We start from the raw sequence: 16,936 nt of genomic DNA, 5'->3' as shown, positions 1-16,936 counted from the left end.
CCTGACAACACATTGTTGAAAAATGATGAATTTGCATAATTTTTTTAACTTTTTGAAGAAAACACCAAGCTGTTGAAAATGCATCAACCAAACATCTCAATACAACAAGATAAGATAAAACACTTATTACAATCAACTCTAATCCTCGGAAACACATAATTAAGTGGGTACTTTGCTACAGCCCAAAACCAGTATCTGTGTAATTGTTCCAAAAACAAAGACTACAAAATTTATTTTCATTTTACATGGAAAAAAAAAACGATAAAATCAATAAACAAGATGTTTACTCCTTAATATTGTGACCAATAAGAAAAATATAATTAGAGAAAGGAACAACAGATGATTACACAATGAAGAGAGAGGATATTACAAGATAATTTCAAAACAACTCTGGCTAATGAAGCATTAACATATTTGAGCTACATAATCTCAAATTATTACCTTGACCTCAGATTTTTTCATCGTCTTTATCATGAAGCGATCATCATGAGAGAGATAGAATACACTCCCACTTTTCCCTGGGGATGAAAGCTCCCGTAGTGCATCATTTCCACATATCGAAAGCATATATTCAGCAGCATCAATCTTGAACAACTCTCTCAGATTCCTGAAATTTTAGTGAAGGTCAAATAAGAAATGTATCACAAGTTACACAATTCCTGATGTAATATCATCATAAATCAGTTGTAAACAATTCACTGCATTTAACAGCAATTGTTGCTAATTCAGTGTGCCTTAGAATGCCCACGGTTTGAAATCACATATCATAAAAAGAATCATCTTATCCATTGATCACATATCATAAAATGAATCATCTTAGCACTTTACCAAAATTACTTGTTCAGGTTCAGGAATGAGTTCTGATACAAGAACCCAGTATGTGGGTACATGAAAAAAAAATCCTTATAGTTCATGTAAGCTATTAATATACAAAATTGTAAAACTAAATCAATTCATAATATGATGCTTGATCAGTGATCAATGTCGAATGCCACAGATAAACAATAAAACATGATTATAATGATAATCAAAATAACCGTTAATGGCATTTTCAACAGCTGCAAGTAGATCCTCATCATCATTAGCATGATGAGAGAGCAAATGTGAAATAAAAGTGTGTTTAGAGGTTTCATAATGGGCAGTTTTAGGGTTAGAACCAAAAAAAAAGGATTTTTTAGGTTTTCAGGCCCACTTTAGAAGCTGGATGTCATGGGTGACCCACACGAGCCCCTGCTTGGTCCGCCCGCAATTGCAATTAAGAGATGAATTCTTATAAGAAGATACTAGGACAAAATAAAATGTATGGAAGGACAATTACAGAGCTGTGTCAGGAGAACAATATGTTCAAAAGATATTTTTAATTGTATCTGTAGATGCAACAGCATCATAACCTACAATTATTATTGATTCACAATCATATTCTTCTTCACAAGACTATAATTGATTCACAATCACATTCTTCTTTACAAGACTATACAGTAAATAAAAAAATTAAGTATATTACCATAAAAAATGCATTAAGTGTCCAATTAGTCTTCTAGTTATTAGGCACAATCAGCGGATAAGATATCTAGAACCTAGTCATCTAGCCTGGATAAAAGTTGCAAAAAAACAAGATAAGATAAATGTAAATAACCTATCAGAATGCAGTTACTGACCATAGTACATACTTAAAAGAAAACTTGAGTTCATAATTTACACAAACATATATTGAGGACTACTCAGATGCAGAATATCTGTATCTTACTCAAATATAACTGTATCCTATTTCAAAACAGCCTTCCCATTGTTGTCCACACACCATGTCTGCAGGTGACTGTATATGGAATCTGGACAGATGATACCTCTGTAGATACTGATCAACTGTAATAATTCTTCGAGGTTTTTAAGATACATCAGAGGATGTTGTCTAGACATTATGTCAAAAGGTAATTTAATGCACTCAGGCAATTTTATTATTTTAACATTTTCAGATGGCTTATAAAGCAGTTGACAGAAATAAATTCCTTCCCCCTTACTGTTAAACACTAATGAACTCAGTATTATTCTCATGAGTGGGATGCCAACCTCACAAATGTCTTAAAATGGCCCTTTGAATGGGATCTCCAAGTCTTCAAAATTGGGGTCTCTGAGGTTTTGATTAAGGATTAGGTGTACTTGATCTAGAATCCATTCTTGCGAGTGCGGCATCAATATCATACATTGCTTCAATTTTCTCCATAAATGAGGTCTCCAAACCTTCAAAGAATCAAATGTGAAGCACGTTGCCATGGCCCCCAGATTGGGATTTTAATTAATAACTCCACAAGTAGAGCATCTACCTCACCCCATAAATAAGTGGGGTATCTATCCCATGTCTTAAAAATGCCCCTTCAATGGGTTATCCAATTCTTCAAAATAAGGTTACTTGCCAAGCCCCTTATGTGGTTTAGGGTTTTCGTAAAGAACTTCACTCTCCAAGTAGTTCATTATATGTTCTCTCATTATACATAAAGGCAAAACTACAGGCTAGCTGGAGCCTGCAAATCTGATCTCCTAAGAAATTTTTGAAGGCAGGATCTGTTGTTTAGTTTCCTAGCAATGAAGCCACAAGATCGTGTGAGTTACCAGCATAGAAATGACCTGAGAGTGGCTTTTACATCCAGAGATCCAATACATTAATAGGATGTGAATCTGTGGTTGAGGTAATCCTCTTATGCCTAAAAGACAACATGCTAAAAAATTATGTTAATGGTCATGCTGACCGAAAGCAGTCAACAGATATAGAAAATACATGTGATAATTATATATGAAAGTTCAAAGACATGTCTAGGGCATTCACTAAGTGTGTTTAAAATATAAATAAAGCAACAAATGGGCCTCTATGTGTTTATCACACATATGATAACAGTGCAGACTTAGAAGCATGTCAAAGATCTGCACAGCCATAATGTTATAGTGCCTAATTGCAATTTTTTCGTTGACAGTCCATGTTCCAGCACTGTATGCACTAGCAAAGCACACTTCAAGACATCTGTGTCCCATGTATCCCCAACCTGTTCCCCTGGACAAATATTCTGAGCTGTTGCTCAGAATCATTGAGGAATCTAAACTATCTTGCACTGCCATGTTGTAGAGCTACACATCAGGGATCTAACTGGCATTCAGGATTGTTAGAAAAGCCATGTTACATTTGTAATTGGCTCGGAAAAAAACACTCCTTAAAAGTAGTAGGACAGTTTGCTTGGTTTGGTCATTTTGCATGTGCAAGAAAAATTATGGTTCTCAGAACAAGAAGCTCATGATATTTTCCAGAGTACCTCATTTCTGTAATGTTCTGTATAATCCTCATTTATCTTTAAAGGAAAAATGTCTATGGTGTATCACTGCATAATAGTGGCCATGCCAAACATACACCATCCCAAGATTAAGACCAACCCATCAATAACAAAATGGCAGTGTCCATCCTCCAATGGCAAATAACTATACAAGTGCCATTCTACAAGTTGTATAGTGGTAACAACATCATAAGAAGAAAAATCAAAAGACATGGCAGATTTGGTCATTCCAGCACACCAGTAGAGCTTCCTAGAAAGAACAACCACAAAGGAGCTTCTCAATCTCACACATGTTTTGGTACCAATCTAGGTTACCCCTAATTATGATCAATGGAAGAGCATTTGCATAATATTTATATGTGAATCAATGTATCTAAAACCTTTCAGGTTTATGTTTCTAACTGCAAGTCTGCAACTGATCCTGAGCAAACACACAAACCCCCACATTCACCATCTGATTCCCAAAAATATCAAAAAGTGGTTTTGATTTTTTAAATACATTAGTTTTTGGCTTCATCTTTACAACTGGAGACAATATTATAGTAAAACATGGTAAATACAGTCTGAACATTTTTGGTATAGGCTTAGAGGTTAAGGCATTTCAAATTTTCTTCAAGATTTACTTGAATGGATTTCTTTTAGAAATTGAGTTTTAAAACATAGTAAGTTTGTTTTTTTTTTTTGAAATTACATTAATGAGGCTTCAGCTTAAAAACGTCTGCCAGTAAAATAGTGGGTCATGCTATATAACAGAACAACATGCTCTTTTATGGCTAGCCATATGCTTTTCATATAAACCCTCTTAGCTAATGTCAAGTCATATAATTAATTTTGTCAAAAATATCCAGGATTCCATCATTAATTCTGTAAATTTGACAAAGCAAGCAGAAGTGGCTGGTAAAACATGTTTACCAGCTCAAATATAGTCTAATTGATAGCAAGAGAAATCATGAAAAGAATTCAAATGCTACCAGGCAAGTCAGAAGACCATGCTTAGAAATGCACAGAATACAGAAAAAAATCTTAGGAAGGACAAAGTATAGTTCAACCATCTTTATATGATATTTTAATATATATTATTCAGTGATACCAAATCAGAGCCAGTTTAACTGGCATTCAACTTGCGTGTATGTAGGGTCTTCTTATAATTCAACCTGCATCCAACGCATAGACTTTGTTCTTACTACAAAGTTCTTATTTTAGGAAACACACCCAAACCTTGGTTGTATAAAACATACAATACAACATACATTCATGTGCATAAAATATTAGTAAGATATTACAAATGTTCTACTAAATATTCTACTACAATTACAAGCACCTAATGGAGTGACATCCAGTTTCAATGTTCTGAGCAGGCCTAGTCTACAGCAAGACACAATTAACTGTGAGTCTAAGAAGAGATTGAGATTACGTATGGTTAAGACATCCAAATTAGAAGCAAGAGGACTTCTAATGGCATCACCAGAGCTCATCTATGAGAACAGTGATTGGTAAATATCTGGACTTCTTGATAAATGAATTGGTCAACTTTCCAACCGGGTAGAACTAGCAATTCCAAACGCATTTTTTCAACCCTACTGCAGACTGGAATGTACTTTTTGGTAGTTGCATTGATCTGCAATTAACACAATAATCAAATATACAAGCAATCCAAAATATAATTTAGGCAATGCTATGGCATGCCTATACGTTTTTGCTCATTGCAATAAAATTCATGCAAACTCAACCAGCACTTTATTAACAAATCCACTACTCTAGTTTGCCTCTAACCTTATCAAAAATAACTAATAAATTTACCGTAAAAAATGTGCTGGTCATTATAACAAATTGCAAACAACTTTTCAACCTTGCCAGTTCATTGTGACTAAACAGTTAAGAGGATAACTACCCAAATCTGGATCTATGATACTCCAGTTTATGTGGAAAACATTTTAATGATAACCTCTAACATATCACCTATTTTAAGTGTAAGAAGGAAGCAAGATAGATCCAGTTCAGCATTGTTTTCAATTGACAACAAATATTAGGAAAATAAAAAGCAATTCAACTCTATTGGACCATGACTGGACTAGCAGTATGCAGAGGAGAACGTGAACATGTTTGTCTGTGATTCACCCTACATAAATAAGCACATTTAAATTCAAGAAGAAACAAAATTATATCATAGGATATCATCTAAGAAATCATATAAGCTTAGAGAACATTGGGTAAAAGCATGCATACAAACAACTTCTAGATTGCTTGCTCACATGCATTGTCTACATCATAATATTATATATGCAATATCATATTTGCTATTCTGATTGAGTCAAACAAAGCAGACTGCATCTCAGTTTCATTTGTCTTGAGTATCTACCAGCATTCATGATTAAAACACTCAGGTTGCCATGTTGTATCCTTCAGTTGAACCCTATATTACTCTCATTCTAAGGTGCAAGTTCCTCAATGTGTGAAAAAATAAATTAAGGCATGTATCATAAAGGTCCACTTTCAAACCTCCAATAAGATATTGTAATTTATTTGCAAAGATATCAATAAACACCAATGTGACGTAAAAAAGCACTTAGCACATTTGAGTTCTTTAAGAAGTCAGTAAAGAAGTTAAGCATATTGTATGCGTGCTTCCAGCTTTCCCTTTGACACAGACTCTGCAATTTAATTCACAGTAGCATTGCACCTTTCTCCACTAGATATCTTCAAGAAAAAAATCTTTACTCTTCTCTTCTCCCATTACAAGGAAATATTAATAACACCAACCCTACTTAGGCTCCGCAACAATCAAACAGATAAATATATGCATCTATAATTGCAAAATTGGGACACAATAAAAACATCCTACAATATCTTTAAACAGGGTTTACAAGCAAATATTATATACAACATATACTGGTAGTATCCTAGCCAAACACAAATGAACATATGGTTGCATTGAAGATGGCATCATTATGTAAATGGCATTCATTTATCACTATGTACACCATGCAAAAATCATCCCTACAGAATCAGAAGCCTAGACAGTTATGTATGAAGAACAACTGACCTAAAAACCATAGGGCAGTAATCTTTCCATCTAAACTCAACGGACTGATGAGGAGGAGTAAATTTAGATCCCTCTGGAGGAAATCTCATCCATATTCGAGCTTTGGGACCAAAATCACCAAGGGAAATTTCACGGGTTGGTTCCGGTGTTATCCTCCCTACAGTATACCTGCACATGCACACAATGTCAAAAGAAAATATGCATAGATGCTTTTTTGGAGGACGTTAGACTTGCCTGTTATGTCAGCAATTACTTAAGCAAGAAGTGGCATTTTTTTAATTAACTTCCATCCTTCAATCTCACCAGATCAACAATTTAAGCACAAGATATTATTACAATTGCCAAGATCCTAGAGAAAACCAAAAGCTTAAATTATGAAATAATCATCTCAGCATTTTTCTGCTGAGAATGCACAAAACCAAGCTAGAAAGAAAACCCACCTGATTCCCAATTGTAAGTTTAGCATCAGCTCATAATTTCTGTGCCCCTTGGAAATAGCTTCCCCGGGTCTCTTTACCTCCTTCACATGCGGCTTTAATCTTCTTCTCCTTGAAGCTCTTGACGCGGCATATTCTTTATTAAGCTCGTCAAGACAAACCTCACTGAATTCTCTTTCTATTGCAGAAAACGCATTTTTATCCCGCAGTGGTTTACTGCTTCTTTCCCGTACTGAATCAAATGTGTCAGAGCAATTGATCGTTGAGTCACTGTCTGAATCCCAGGTGCATATACTATCAAAGGGTTTATCAGCAATGGAACTGTTGGATTCATCAACAGATAAATTTCGATGTTTCTGCAATCTGCGGCGAGTATTCTTTTTTGTAATTTTATCTGATGGATTATGGGCAACTGTTTCACAAGCCAGTATGTATGAACCTTTTTCCCTCTGAGAATCCATATCACCATTGCAGCTATCAATATCTTCTCTACTATCCCAACTTGTAGCTGCCGATGAAGTAGAATTGGGATGGAACTTCCCCTTACAAGCCTTCCTATCCTTGTTCCAAATTCCAACATAACTGCTACCGTCCGCCCATGTATATGCACCTTCCCCATGTTCAAGCCCATCAAGCCACTCACCCTCATACTTATTTCCACTAACCCATGTCAGGGTCCCATGTCCAGACATGAGACCCCCCTTCCATTCCCCTTCATATTCATTCCCTTTTCCCCAAACATACCTTCCTCGCCCATCTGGTACACCATGTTTCCAGTACCCCTCATAGAAATCCCCGTTCGCATAATGTTTCTGGCCATACCCATGCTTCTCACTCATCACCCACTGACCCTTATAAGTGGAACCATCCACGCCAGTGTATGTTCCAATCCCATGCATGAAACCGGCCTTGAAATCTCCTTCATATGTTGCTCCTGAAGGCCAAGAAACCTTACCTTTACCTGTGTTCTCTCCCCTGTGCCACTCGCCTTCGTACATGCACCCATCTGCCCACAAGTATTTACCAACCCCATCTGGTAAATTTTCCAAGCAGGATCCCCAGTAGAAATCCCCATTGCGGTAAGCTCTCTCTCCTTCCCCCGCAATCACATTAAATTCTTGTTCGTCTTCATCCTCACTATCAGCAACATGTACCACCGGACCAGACATACAGAACGCCCCACCACCTGACGTTTTCGCTATTGTCTGCAATAGCTTGAACGCCGTTGTTCCATACATTTTTTTCAAGCCGGCACACCCATTGTTTCACATAAGGTCGAAGGTTCTAGTCCCCTCAGGCCTTAGACATTATAAACTGCAATATATTCTTCGCCCAAATCATTCCAATACCTATTTCAATGCAGTCGTAGGACTACTACGACATGCCAGATTGTACAATCTTCAAGCCCGATCCCTGCAAACCGCTCTCGTCCAGCCTGTAGGCAGACCAAGACACAAAATGAGCTCCCTGTGAACACCCACAACATAAAAATACAAACACAAATGGACCCATTCTAAAAAAATAACGTCCCCCGTGACTTAAGGAACAGCTTTGATTGAGAACCATTCAAACGACAGCAGCCTCAGGAATCATCAAACGGAATATAATCAGCGAAGAATACCTTTGAACATTGCAGGATTCATCATCATATTCTCAGAATCTGCATTCTCATCTGCAAAGCCGAAAATGGCAGAACAGGGGAGGAAAAAAACCGGCACCTAATTCTTTACCATCCCATTCATTGATTCCCTATCATTATAAATTCATCACCTTCCCTATTTATGTTAACATGAAAATTATTTACATTTGGGGGCAATGGAACATACCATAATCAAGAAAAAAACAGGTCAGCTCCTTCAATCACATCTCCAGTCTCTCTGTACTGCTGAATGAAACACGCATTAAAAGCAGGAAAAGCAGAGCATATGAACAGAAGAAAGAGCCTTGGCTTCTGTGTTAATCCTCTGTCCAAGTCTTGTTATTTCCTATTTGCGGCATCAATCCCTGGGAGGAAAATTTTTGTCGTCCTTGTTGGTTAATGGAGGAATCCAAGCCCAACCTTTTTAGAGAAAATGAAGCATTGGATAAAACATCCAACACTAAATTAGGAATGAGAAATGTTGTCATTTGCCTAAAACACCCTGAATTTTGGTTTTTAGTTTCTTCCCTGTACCTATTTGTTTTGTAGGGATTCTCTAGATGTCAAAATATTGCCATGCGATCTTCTCCATGTAATTTTCATGGGAGCTCCGAACTTAATTTGGTTTGGTCCAAGGTGGACCCTACACACACCACCTTTGCATACGTTGTCCAAATTATTGATCTCAACACAACCTTCAATTATTACCTGGGAAACAATGTTATTTTGGTCTCTCGTGTACTTTGCCAACTTGAAATAGTCTACTCTTTGGGGACTTTTTTTATATTAGAAAAGGTTGAAATTGGTTTATTTTTAAATTATAAAATCTGAATTAGTATTATTTATATTTTTTATAGATTTAGATGGGTATATGTAAGCTTGTCATTAAAAAAAATTTAATTTGTTCATTTTTTTTTATAGAAAGAAACTTATATAAAATCTAAACTCAAAAATGAGTGAATAGTAATGACTCTTAGAATACAACTAGTAGACTCATATAAAATACATGAGATGTTAAGCTATGTCACAAATCTTGGAGAGGTACCTTGGTAGTTAGTTCAATCAAGTTGTGTTAAGCATCAAAATTCATACATTGTCATATTTTCCTATTTCTTTCTACTTAGGCTCTTCCTTTATTAGGAATGTTGATCAAAAAGCTTGCAAACACATAAGTATCATAATTGGGTTTCCTACTTCTCGAATCTATTTTAAAAGAAGATAAAGATCCACATAAAATAAAGAGAAGGAAACTCTTTACTTCTCTCTTATGTGTTCAATTTTCATCACAAAAGTTACAATCGTATAATAGTTATGATAATAATTTTTCCAAATTCTTGAATTCTACATAAAATAAAAATAATAAAAGACAAAGAAATTCATTAATAAAGCAGGTTGAAAATGATAAATTATCAAGTTATAATTTTAATTTTAATTCGGCATGTATGTATTTTTTTAATAGACTTGGATGATACATTTTTTAATATTTAAAATTGTCTTATAAAAAAGAAAGAAATCTATATAAAACCTAAAGTAACTTATGAATGAGTGAAAGAATTTTAATGACTATCACCAATAAAGAATTTAAAAACAAATTAGAAGATTAACATATTTTCAAATTACTTTTTTATATAGACTCTTGTATTATAAATCTTAACCCAAAAAACTCCCAACAATAATTATATTAAGCTTATCAACTTGTAAATAAAAACCCACATAAACTAAAGAAACCTTGTCTATAATAAAGCCGTGTATTTCATTGGAAATTTGTTAAAAAATCAAACATAAATTAATTCAAATCACATGAGATGGCAGAGAGAATGAGTGCAGACATAGGAAAGAACTTTTGCTTTGTTTTTCATTCTAAGTCCTTTTCACTTTTCTTTTCACTATAATACATAACTTGGAGATTACAGCAGTAGTTGAGGTTTGTTGAAGAATAGTTATGGTGTTTTACGACTAGCACACATAAAAGAAAAGTAAATGATGGAACAAGTAAAATAATAATAATTCTTTAGGAAGGAAAGCTTGACATAAGTAATCTGAGCTTACTCTTTACTTAAAAAGAAAAATGAAATAAATATGTTTTAAAGAGATATGCTTTGAATTGGTAAGACATGAATATTATTTTCTAAGAAATATATTAAATTGGTTTTGAAGGGGGAGGAGTGTAACGTATAAATAGTGGCATGCATGTGCATAACACATGGCAGTTGATGATTGAATTATTATTTATTTGAAGGGTGATAGATTTTCAGCATCCAAACACTAGGAACAAATACACCTTGGCCCCCCTTGTCTAATTTGTATGTATTTTGTTCGGTATTGAAGAAGCTGTCCACTTAAGGTAGTTGAATAAGCTGGATTTAAGTTAAAACAACACTTTATAATAGAATATTTAAACATAGACAATGTATTAAGTAAAATATATCTATATATCTGTAATTAATATTTGTTTATTAGCTCCCGTATCAATGGAAATGAACTATGTTTTTAGCTTGACACGTAGACTTGGTTTATGACTAATTTAATTGAATTTACTTAATTTAGTATTGAGAAAATATGTTGTGTATCTAAACAACATTCCTATTATTATACTACCTCGAAATTCTTATTTAATAGGAATATGCATAGGAAATGTGTAAGGGTGATATTGGCCGGGATTAAATTACATTTTTATATAAATGTTCGGGCTAATCAAATAAATAACGAGTTATGATGTATAAATTGTGATTGATATTTACACTAAAGTTAGATTTTTATAATTTATAATATTAGTTTTTCTCTTTCTAATACTTCATATCTTGACGGTCATATGGAATATGATTCAAAATATTGGTAAAGATTTTAAAATTATATATAGAATATAAATTAATAAAATAAGGCAATTAATTGAACATTACAAGAACAGAGAAAGCAATAGCAATTATTTTAAAAATCATTTTTTCATTATATTGAGATTTAGACTGTTGATTAGATGGGTGCTTCTTTTCTATTTAAATATGTGTTTATGGGATTGATTTGTATATGTGCGAAAATATATGACATTTACAAAAGAGCATTGACTTGTAAAGATGATCTTGTAGGGAGTGGGCAACTATAATAGATCCACTCAATGTGTACTTGCATTTGAAGTAGGGTAGTGTCTCCTAACTGTTGGACTAACTGCCAATGTTCCACTTCGAGATTTGTGACATGGCTTAGCCACCTCCTATGTTTTTTTAAGTTTAGTGGTTTGTATTGAGCATTGATAGGTTGATCTTTTAGCGCAATGATAACCACACTTGTAACAAAGTGGTATCAAAGCTTGCTTACAAGTTTGAATCCTCTTGAATAACGTTGAGGGGGGATTGTTTCACTAATTGTCAATGATCCCCTTCGACATTCCTAGTGTGAATTAAGTATACTAGTTATATCAGGCATTGATAGGCCAATCTTTTGGTGCAACAACAAACACATTTGTAATACTAACAACATTTGAAAATGTACTATAGAAGAAACTTGTTCTCCTTAATCAAGTCCCTAGGAAAACTAATTAATAATAATGAACCTAAATTGAAGATACAAAATAAACATGCATTGTGCATATGATGATGATGCAATTTAGATGCTTTAAAATATTTTATGATGCTCTTGCGTAAATACTCTTCTTGTAAGATAGGGCACGTATTATTGTAACACAATGTAGTGTTTGCCCATCCAATCGACCGAAGGCCAAAATGTCAAGAATTAATTCAAAATATGGATTCTTAAGGTAACAGAAAAATATGAACAAGTTGTTGGCATATGATGATGATGATGATGATTTTTGAAGACAAGTTTGTCATTGATGTCAAATAACTAAAAAGGAGGAATAAGTTAGTTAAATAGGTGAAGAGGGACAAACATCAAGTAAACAAGATACACTATCAAAAAGACGAGGCTTAATGGAAGAAAGAAAATAAACAATTAATTATTGGATAATATTATTATTGGTACAAAGATATGTGACAGTCTATTTGGAACAAAGGAAAGGTTAGTTTGTTATCGGAGAACAACATATTATCAATAAAAGGAGAAGAGATGAACATGTAAAGTGATGAAGGGCCACATGCTCTGAGACCACTTGGTGAAGGGCTACACCACCCTTACTAGCTCATAATAAAATACTTAACATGGAGATAAAGAGAGAGAAAAATGCTTTACAAAGCATATATTACTACTTGAAATTCCTTATAATGCATCTTGCATCATTAAAACTTTTAGTCAATGACAAAACAAATCAAGTATATTATATTATTATTAGATTTATTGAATTTGGTTAAAGACAAAATGGTTTACATAAGAAGACGAGTAGAGTAAAATGACTTATGGAGATTGGTAATGAAAATTTAGGTGAGGATCACGAGGAGAGTTTGACGAATAATATGTCCCCTTGGAAATGATAAAGAGTCATAATATAGAAGATGGAAAATAGTTTGTAGAAGAAACTAGATAGATTTGAGGTCAAGTTATTAGGAGCCCTAATTAGGTCATAAAGACTTGACAATGATAAGAAGTAAATCAAGTTACAAATATAAGGTTATCAAGAGAACAAAGAGAAAACTGAAGAGGAGCGAAGTGATTATAAATACTTAAGTAGTGATTGAGATCAAAAGCAGAGCATAAGGGATCTAACAAGCTTTGGAAGAAAAGTAATAAAAGGGTCATTTACTTTCTTATAAGAATACCTAACAATTTCTACAAGTTATTGTAAAATTCCTTAACCGACTAGTCTCTAACCAAACTTAGAAGTTCTAGATTGAACTTATTGTAAAATCTCTACGGTCCAGGTGATCATTCTACAAGTGTGATAAAATCTCTTAATAAAGTATTTTTTAACAGGATTGTTAGATGCATCTAATAATATATCAGTCACTCCTAATTGGGTGAGTCACCTAGAAGGTAACATATGTAGCTCCTAACTAGATAAACTTTTCAACTGTAGTGAAGAGTTGTGGGTGCAATCCTCATTGCAATTTTCCCCTCTAACTAAGGGAAATCCTATAAGACCAAAAAAATATTGTGTTATGTGTAGGTGAATTATTTCATGGTTTAGCAATAAATAATTTACTATTTAAGTGTCATAACATATCAGTAAAGCAGAGAAAGGTTATTATCAGTTTATGTAAAATATAATAATAAAGTTTATGGTTTTTTAACAATTTGTGTGCATTGATTACCCACCAACCCCCCCCCCCCCCCCCCCCCACCAATACACACCTTTCTAGCAATTTGTATCAAAGCTCAATTCTGTAGAGATAAATTTTAATAGCTTGTGAGTAGATCTGGGGTTATGGAAAGGTATTGAAGGGAAAGGCAATTGGAAGAAGTAATGGATGCAACTAACTATCAGATACTAGATCTGAAGAAGAAATTGAAAGACTTCTTTGAATAGAGAAAATAAATTTCATAACAATTGCAAATAAACTTGGATAACATTGAGGAACTATCTAAAAGTGGTAGTGAATTTGAAGAAGTTGATGCAACAGATGCAAATCTAATGGAAAGGAATGTTTCCTTTTAAGAAGAGCTAACTGAAGCTAAAAAGGCACTCGAGAGTCAAGTCCTGAGAATTACTGAAGTACTTGAAAGAATGAGGGAAATTAAAGGTGCCAAAGAAAACTTTGAAACGGATAAAAGGAATCTTGAAAGAATAATCAAAGATAAGGATGTTATCTGTGAGCTAAAAAGTGTGGTCACTTCTATAAGCCCTTATATCCAAGATATCCAATGAATTTGGAGTCTTTGAAGGTTACTTATAGATTCTTATCCATATCATGCAAGAATCATATAGATAGAGATGGTGCCTCTCATGTGAACCCAATAAGAAAGATTCTTGCAAGGTGCACTATAGGATGGAAGATTCAAGTAGATATCAAGCAATGAGAGTGCAAGTATCCAAAGATCTCCATGAATGCAAATGAAAAGTAAGATAGATCATATGAAGAATGCAAGATAAAGCTAAACAAAGTAAATCTAAACTAACATGGATAAAAGAATTATTATGTTATTCTAATTAATCTAGATTATCTATGCTAAATGCAAGAAAGGAAATAACAACTAATCTAGAATGATAATGCAAGTACTCAATAAAGAAAATGACAAAGTGAAAACATAACAATAGCTTAAGCTCTATATCTATCAAGAGTTAGGAGAGAGTCTCCTTCTAAAGAAATTTAGAAATGAGCACATGGTCAAGATTAAGAGGTAAAAGACTAAACAATGGTGGAGATTAATTCTTGATTGATCTATGTTCTCATGTCTTAAGAGGCAAAAGTGAAGGCTATGATTAAGAGGCAAAATAATGAGTGGCTGAGATAAAAAGGCAAAAGCATTTTGAAAACATCAAAAGATTCCACTTATTGGAAATTGCAGTTTTAAGTAGGTTGATTTTTTTCCTTTTAAAATGTCTTTTTCATGTGTACTTAGGATAAAGGGAATTTTTTATTTAATTAAAAGGGGACATGTTATTTTAATTAAATAAACATAGGATAAAGTGGTCAAACTTTAGGATAAAATCAAATAAATGATTTTGTGATGATTTTATCAAAGATTATTGCTTTTTAATTATGTAAAATGCATAATAATGGTCTAGTATTTGAATTTAATTATTCAAAAAGGGGACTTATAGTTTGCTAGACTAGAATTGGGTGATTGCATTTTCCCCTCTTTGAGTCAGTGTGTGAGTGAGCACATTGATTCAAAGAATTGTGATGATGTCGAACAGTTGATATGAAGAAACAAATTGATTTGAAAGATATTGACTTTGAACCTAATCGAATGAAGCAAATGAGTTGAGTTGATTTGATATGATAACTAACTCTGAACCCAATCAAACAAAGCAAATGCGTTGAGTTGATTTGATAGGATAACTAATTCTAAACTTGATCGAACGAAGGTAAGCAAGACTGGTTATGAACTTCATTGAACATTGAATCAAAAAGTTTGATCAAAAAAATTCCAATGCACAGATTGGTGTGAAGTAATAAAACTGAACATTAGGATTGAGTTAGTTGCTATGATAGTACCAGAACTAATATGATGTGATGAGATATGATATGCCCCTAATTAGAGTAAGCCCCTACTTTGACAAATTTGATGTGATATGATGAAACCAATAATGCAAAAAGATTTGGAGGATCCCAACAATGTAGTTAAGATGTCCCTAGTGTTGATAGTACAAGTAATTCACAACTTTGAAAGATTGATGATTAATTATTCCTACCCCCTTAGGATCAAAGTCAAAATGATGGTGAGAAGATTGCAGAAACAAGATATATCATATCAGATCAAGATTAGATAAGGTCCAAGATTATTGACAATCAATTTAGAGAAATTTGAAGAGTATTTGGATCAATTTAGACCACCTAGTGATAAGAATTTTCTCTAATTTGACCAAGGTTGATTGAAATGGTGTAGCATTAAGAATTAGGTCAAAATAAGTGATTACGAAGAAATATGATCAGTTTTGCCTCAAAGGATGAAAAGATAAGCCTCAGAAGAATAGTCAATTGTGTTGAAGGAGAAGAAATTTAAATTATAATTTTGACAAGCAACATGAATCCAAATTTTGATTATGATCCAACAATTGGATTTGGAGCATCCAAATTAGGTATTAGTGCAATTTTTGCAGAAAAAAAAAAAAAAAAGATAGTTGAAAATGATTTGAAAGCCTAACACTTGGATAGGTTAGAAATGATGGTATGGTGACTAACTCCTTGAATGCAAGATAGAATAAAGTGAAGATAAGCGATGGATAATATCAAGAAATGATTAAGGAATAGAGGGAAAATGAAGATTATGATCAACGAAATTGACTACAAAAGATGTGATGAACAAATTTGTCTAATACAAAGATTCTTTTTTCACTTAATGCAAGATGAAAAGCCTAATTTTCAATCTAGTATGAAAAATGCAAGTGTAAAGTGCATGAATCTTACTTGGTCCTTATCTTCATCATTGAGCCTTATTAAGGGGTGTCACAAGATCATACAACCATCACTAGTGTCAGTGCAACTATGAAGATGTGAATATGATTTGTATTGGATAAGATGTAAGAAACTAATGCATGCATCAAAGACATAGACATCAAGATGATTTAGGTTGAGTTTCTAGTTAATGTTGTAAGAACACCAACATTGAGGCATAAACGTTAAGATAACCATGAATGCAACCTCACGTAAAATAAAGGCAATGTGGATAGTCAAGGATATAGTTCAAACTTGTCTAAGTGTCATCATATTTAGTCATATTCTAAGACATATTTTAATTAAATAGTTAATTATCTTAATGTTATTCCCAAATTAATTAATTATAGTCTGGGTTTGGGCCATGGGAATGGTTTCCACTTTTCATCATGAACAAATTTGATGAAAAGTGGGAACTTTGAATTTTGGACACTTTGAACAAAGTGGAGGCTTTGTACGAAGCTGCCACATGGCTTTGCACGAAGCCATGTGGTTGGGGCTTCGCACAAAACCTT

The 16,936-nt window shown here is 33.7% G+C and overlaps 1 protein-coding gene across 1 annotated transcript in view; it reads right to left on the bottom strand.

Annotated features, from left to right (window-relative positions):
- The window catches only part of LOC149535900 (phosphatidylinositol 4-phosphate 5-kinase 9-like), a 35,249-nt gene extending 26,227 nt beyond the window's left edge, over positions 1-9,022 (bottom strand). The window contains exons 1-4 of the mRNA XM_089807843.1: positions 8,624-9,022; positions 6,801-8,232; positions 6,361-6,528; positions 442-607 (exon numbers count right to left, since the gene is read on the bottom strand). Coding sequence (XP_089663969.1) covers positions 442-607; positions 6,361-6,528; positions 6,801-8,035 — 1,569 coding nt within the window. The 5' untranslated portion in view covers positions 8,036-8,232; positions 8,624-9,022. The remainder of the gene's footprint in view (positions 1-441; positions 608-6,360; positions 6,529-6,800; positions 8,233-8,623) is intronic.
- Positions 9,023-16,936: the final 7,914 nt, after the last annotated feature.

The sequence above is a fragment of the Cupressus sempervirens genome, chromosome 10, assembly GCF_028749045.1.
Source record: "Cupressus sempervirens isolate cs-2001-9-10 chromosome 10, ASM2874904v1, whole genome shotgun sequence".
Classification (NCBI taxonomy): domain Eukaryota; kingdom Viridiplantae; phylum Streptophyta; class Pinopsida; order Cupressales; family Cupressaceae; genus Cupressus; species Cupressus sempervirens.
Note: the sequence above shows the minus strand (reverse complement) of the source record. Positions and strands in the feature narration are given on the sequence as shown.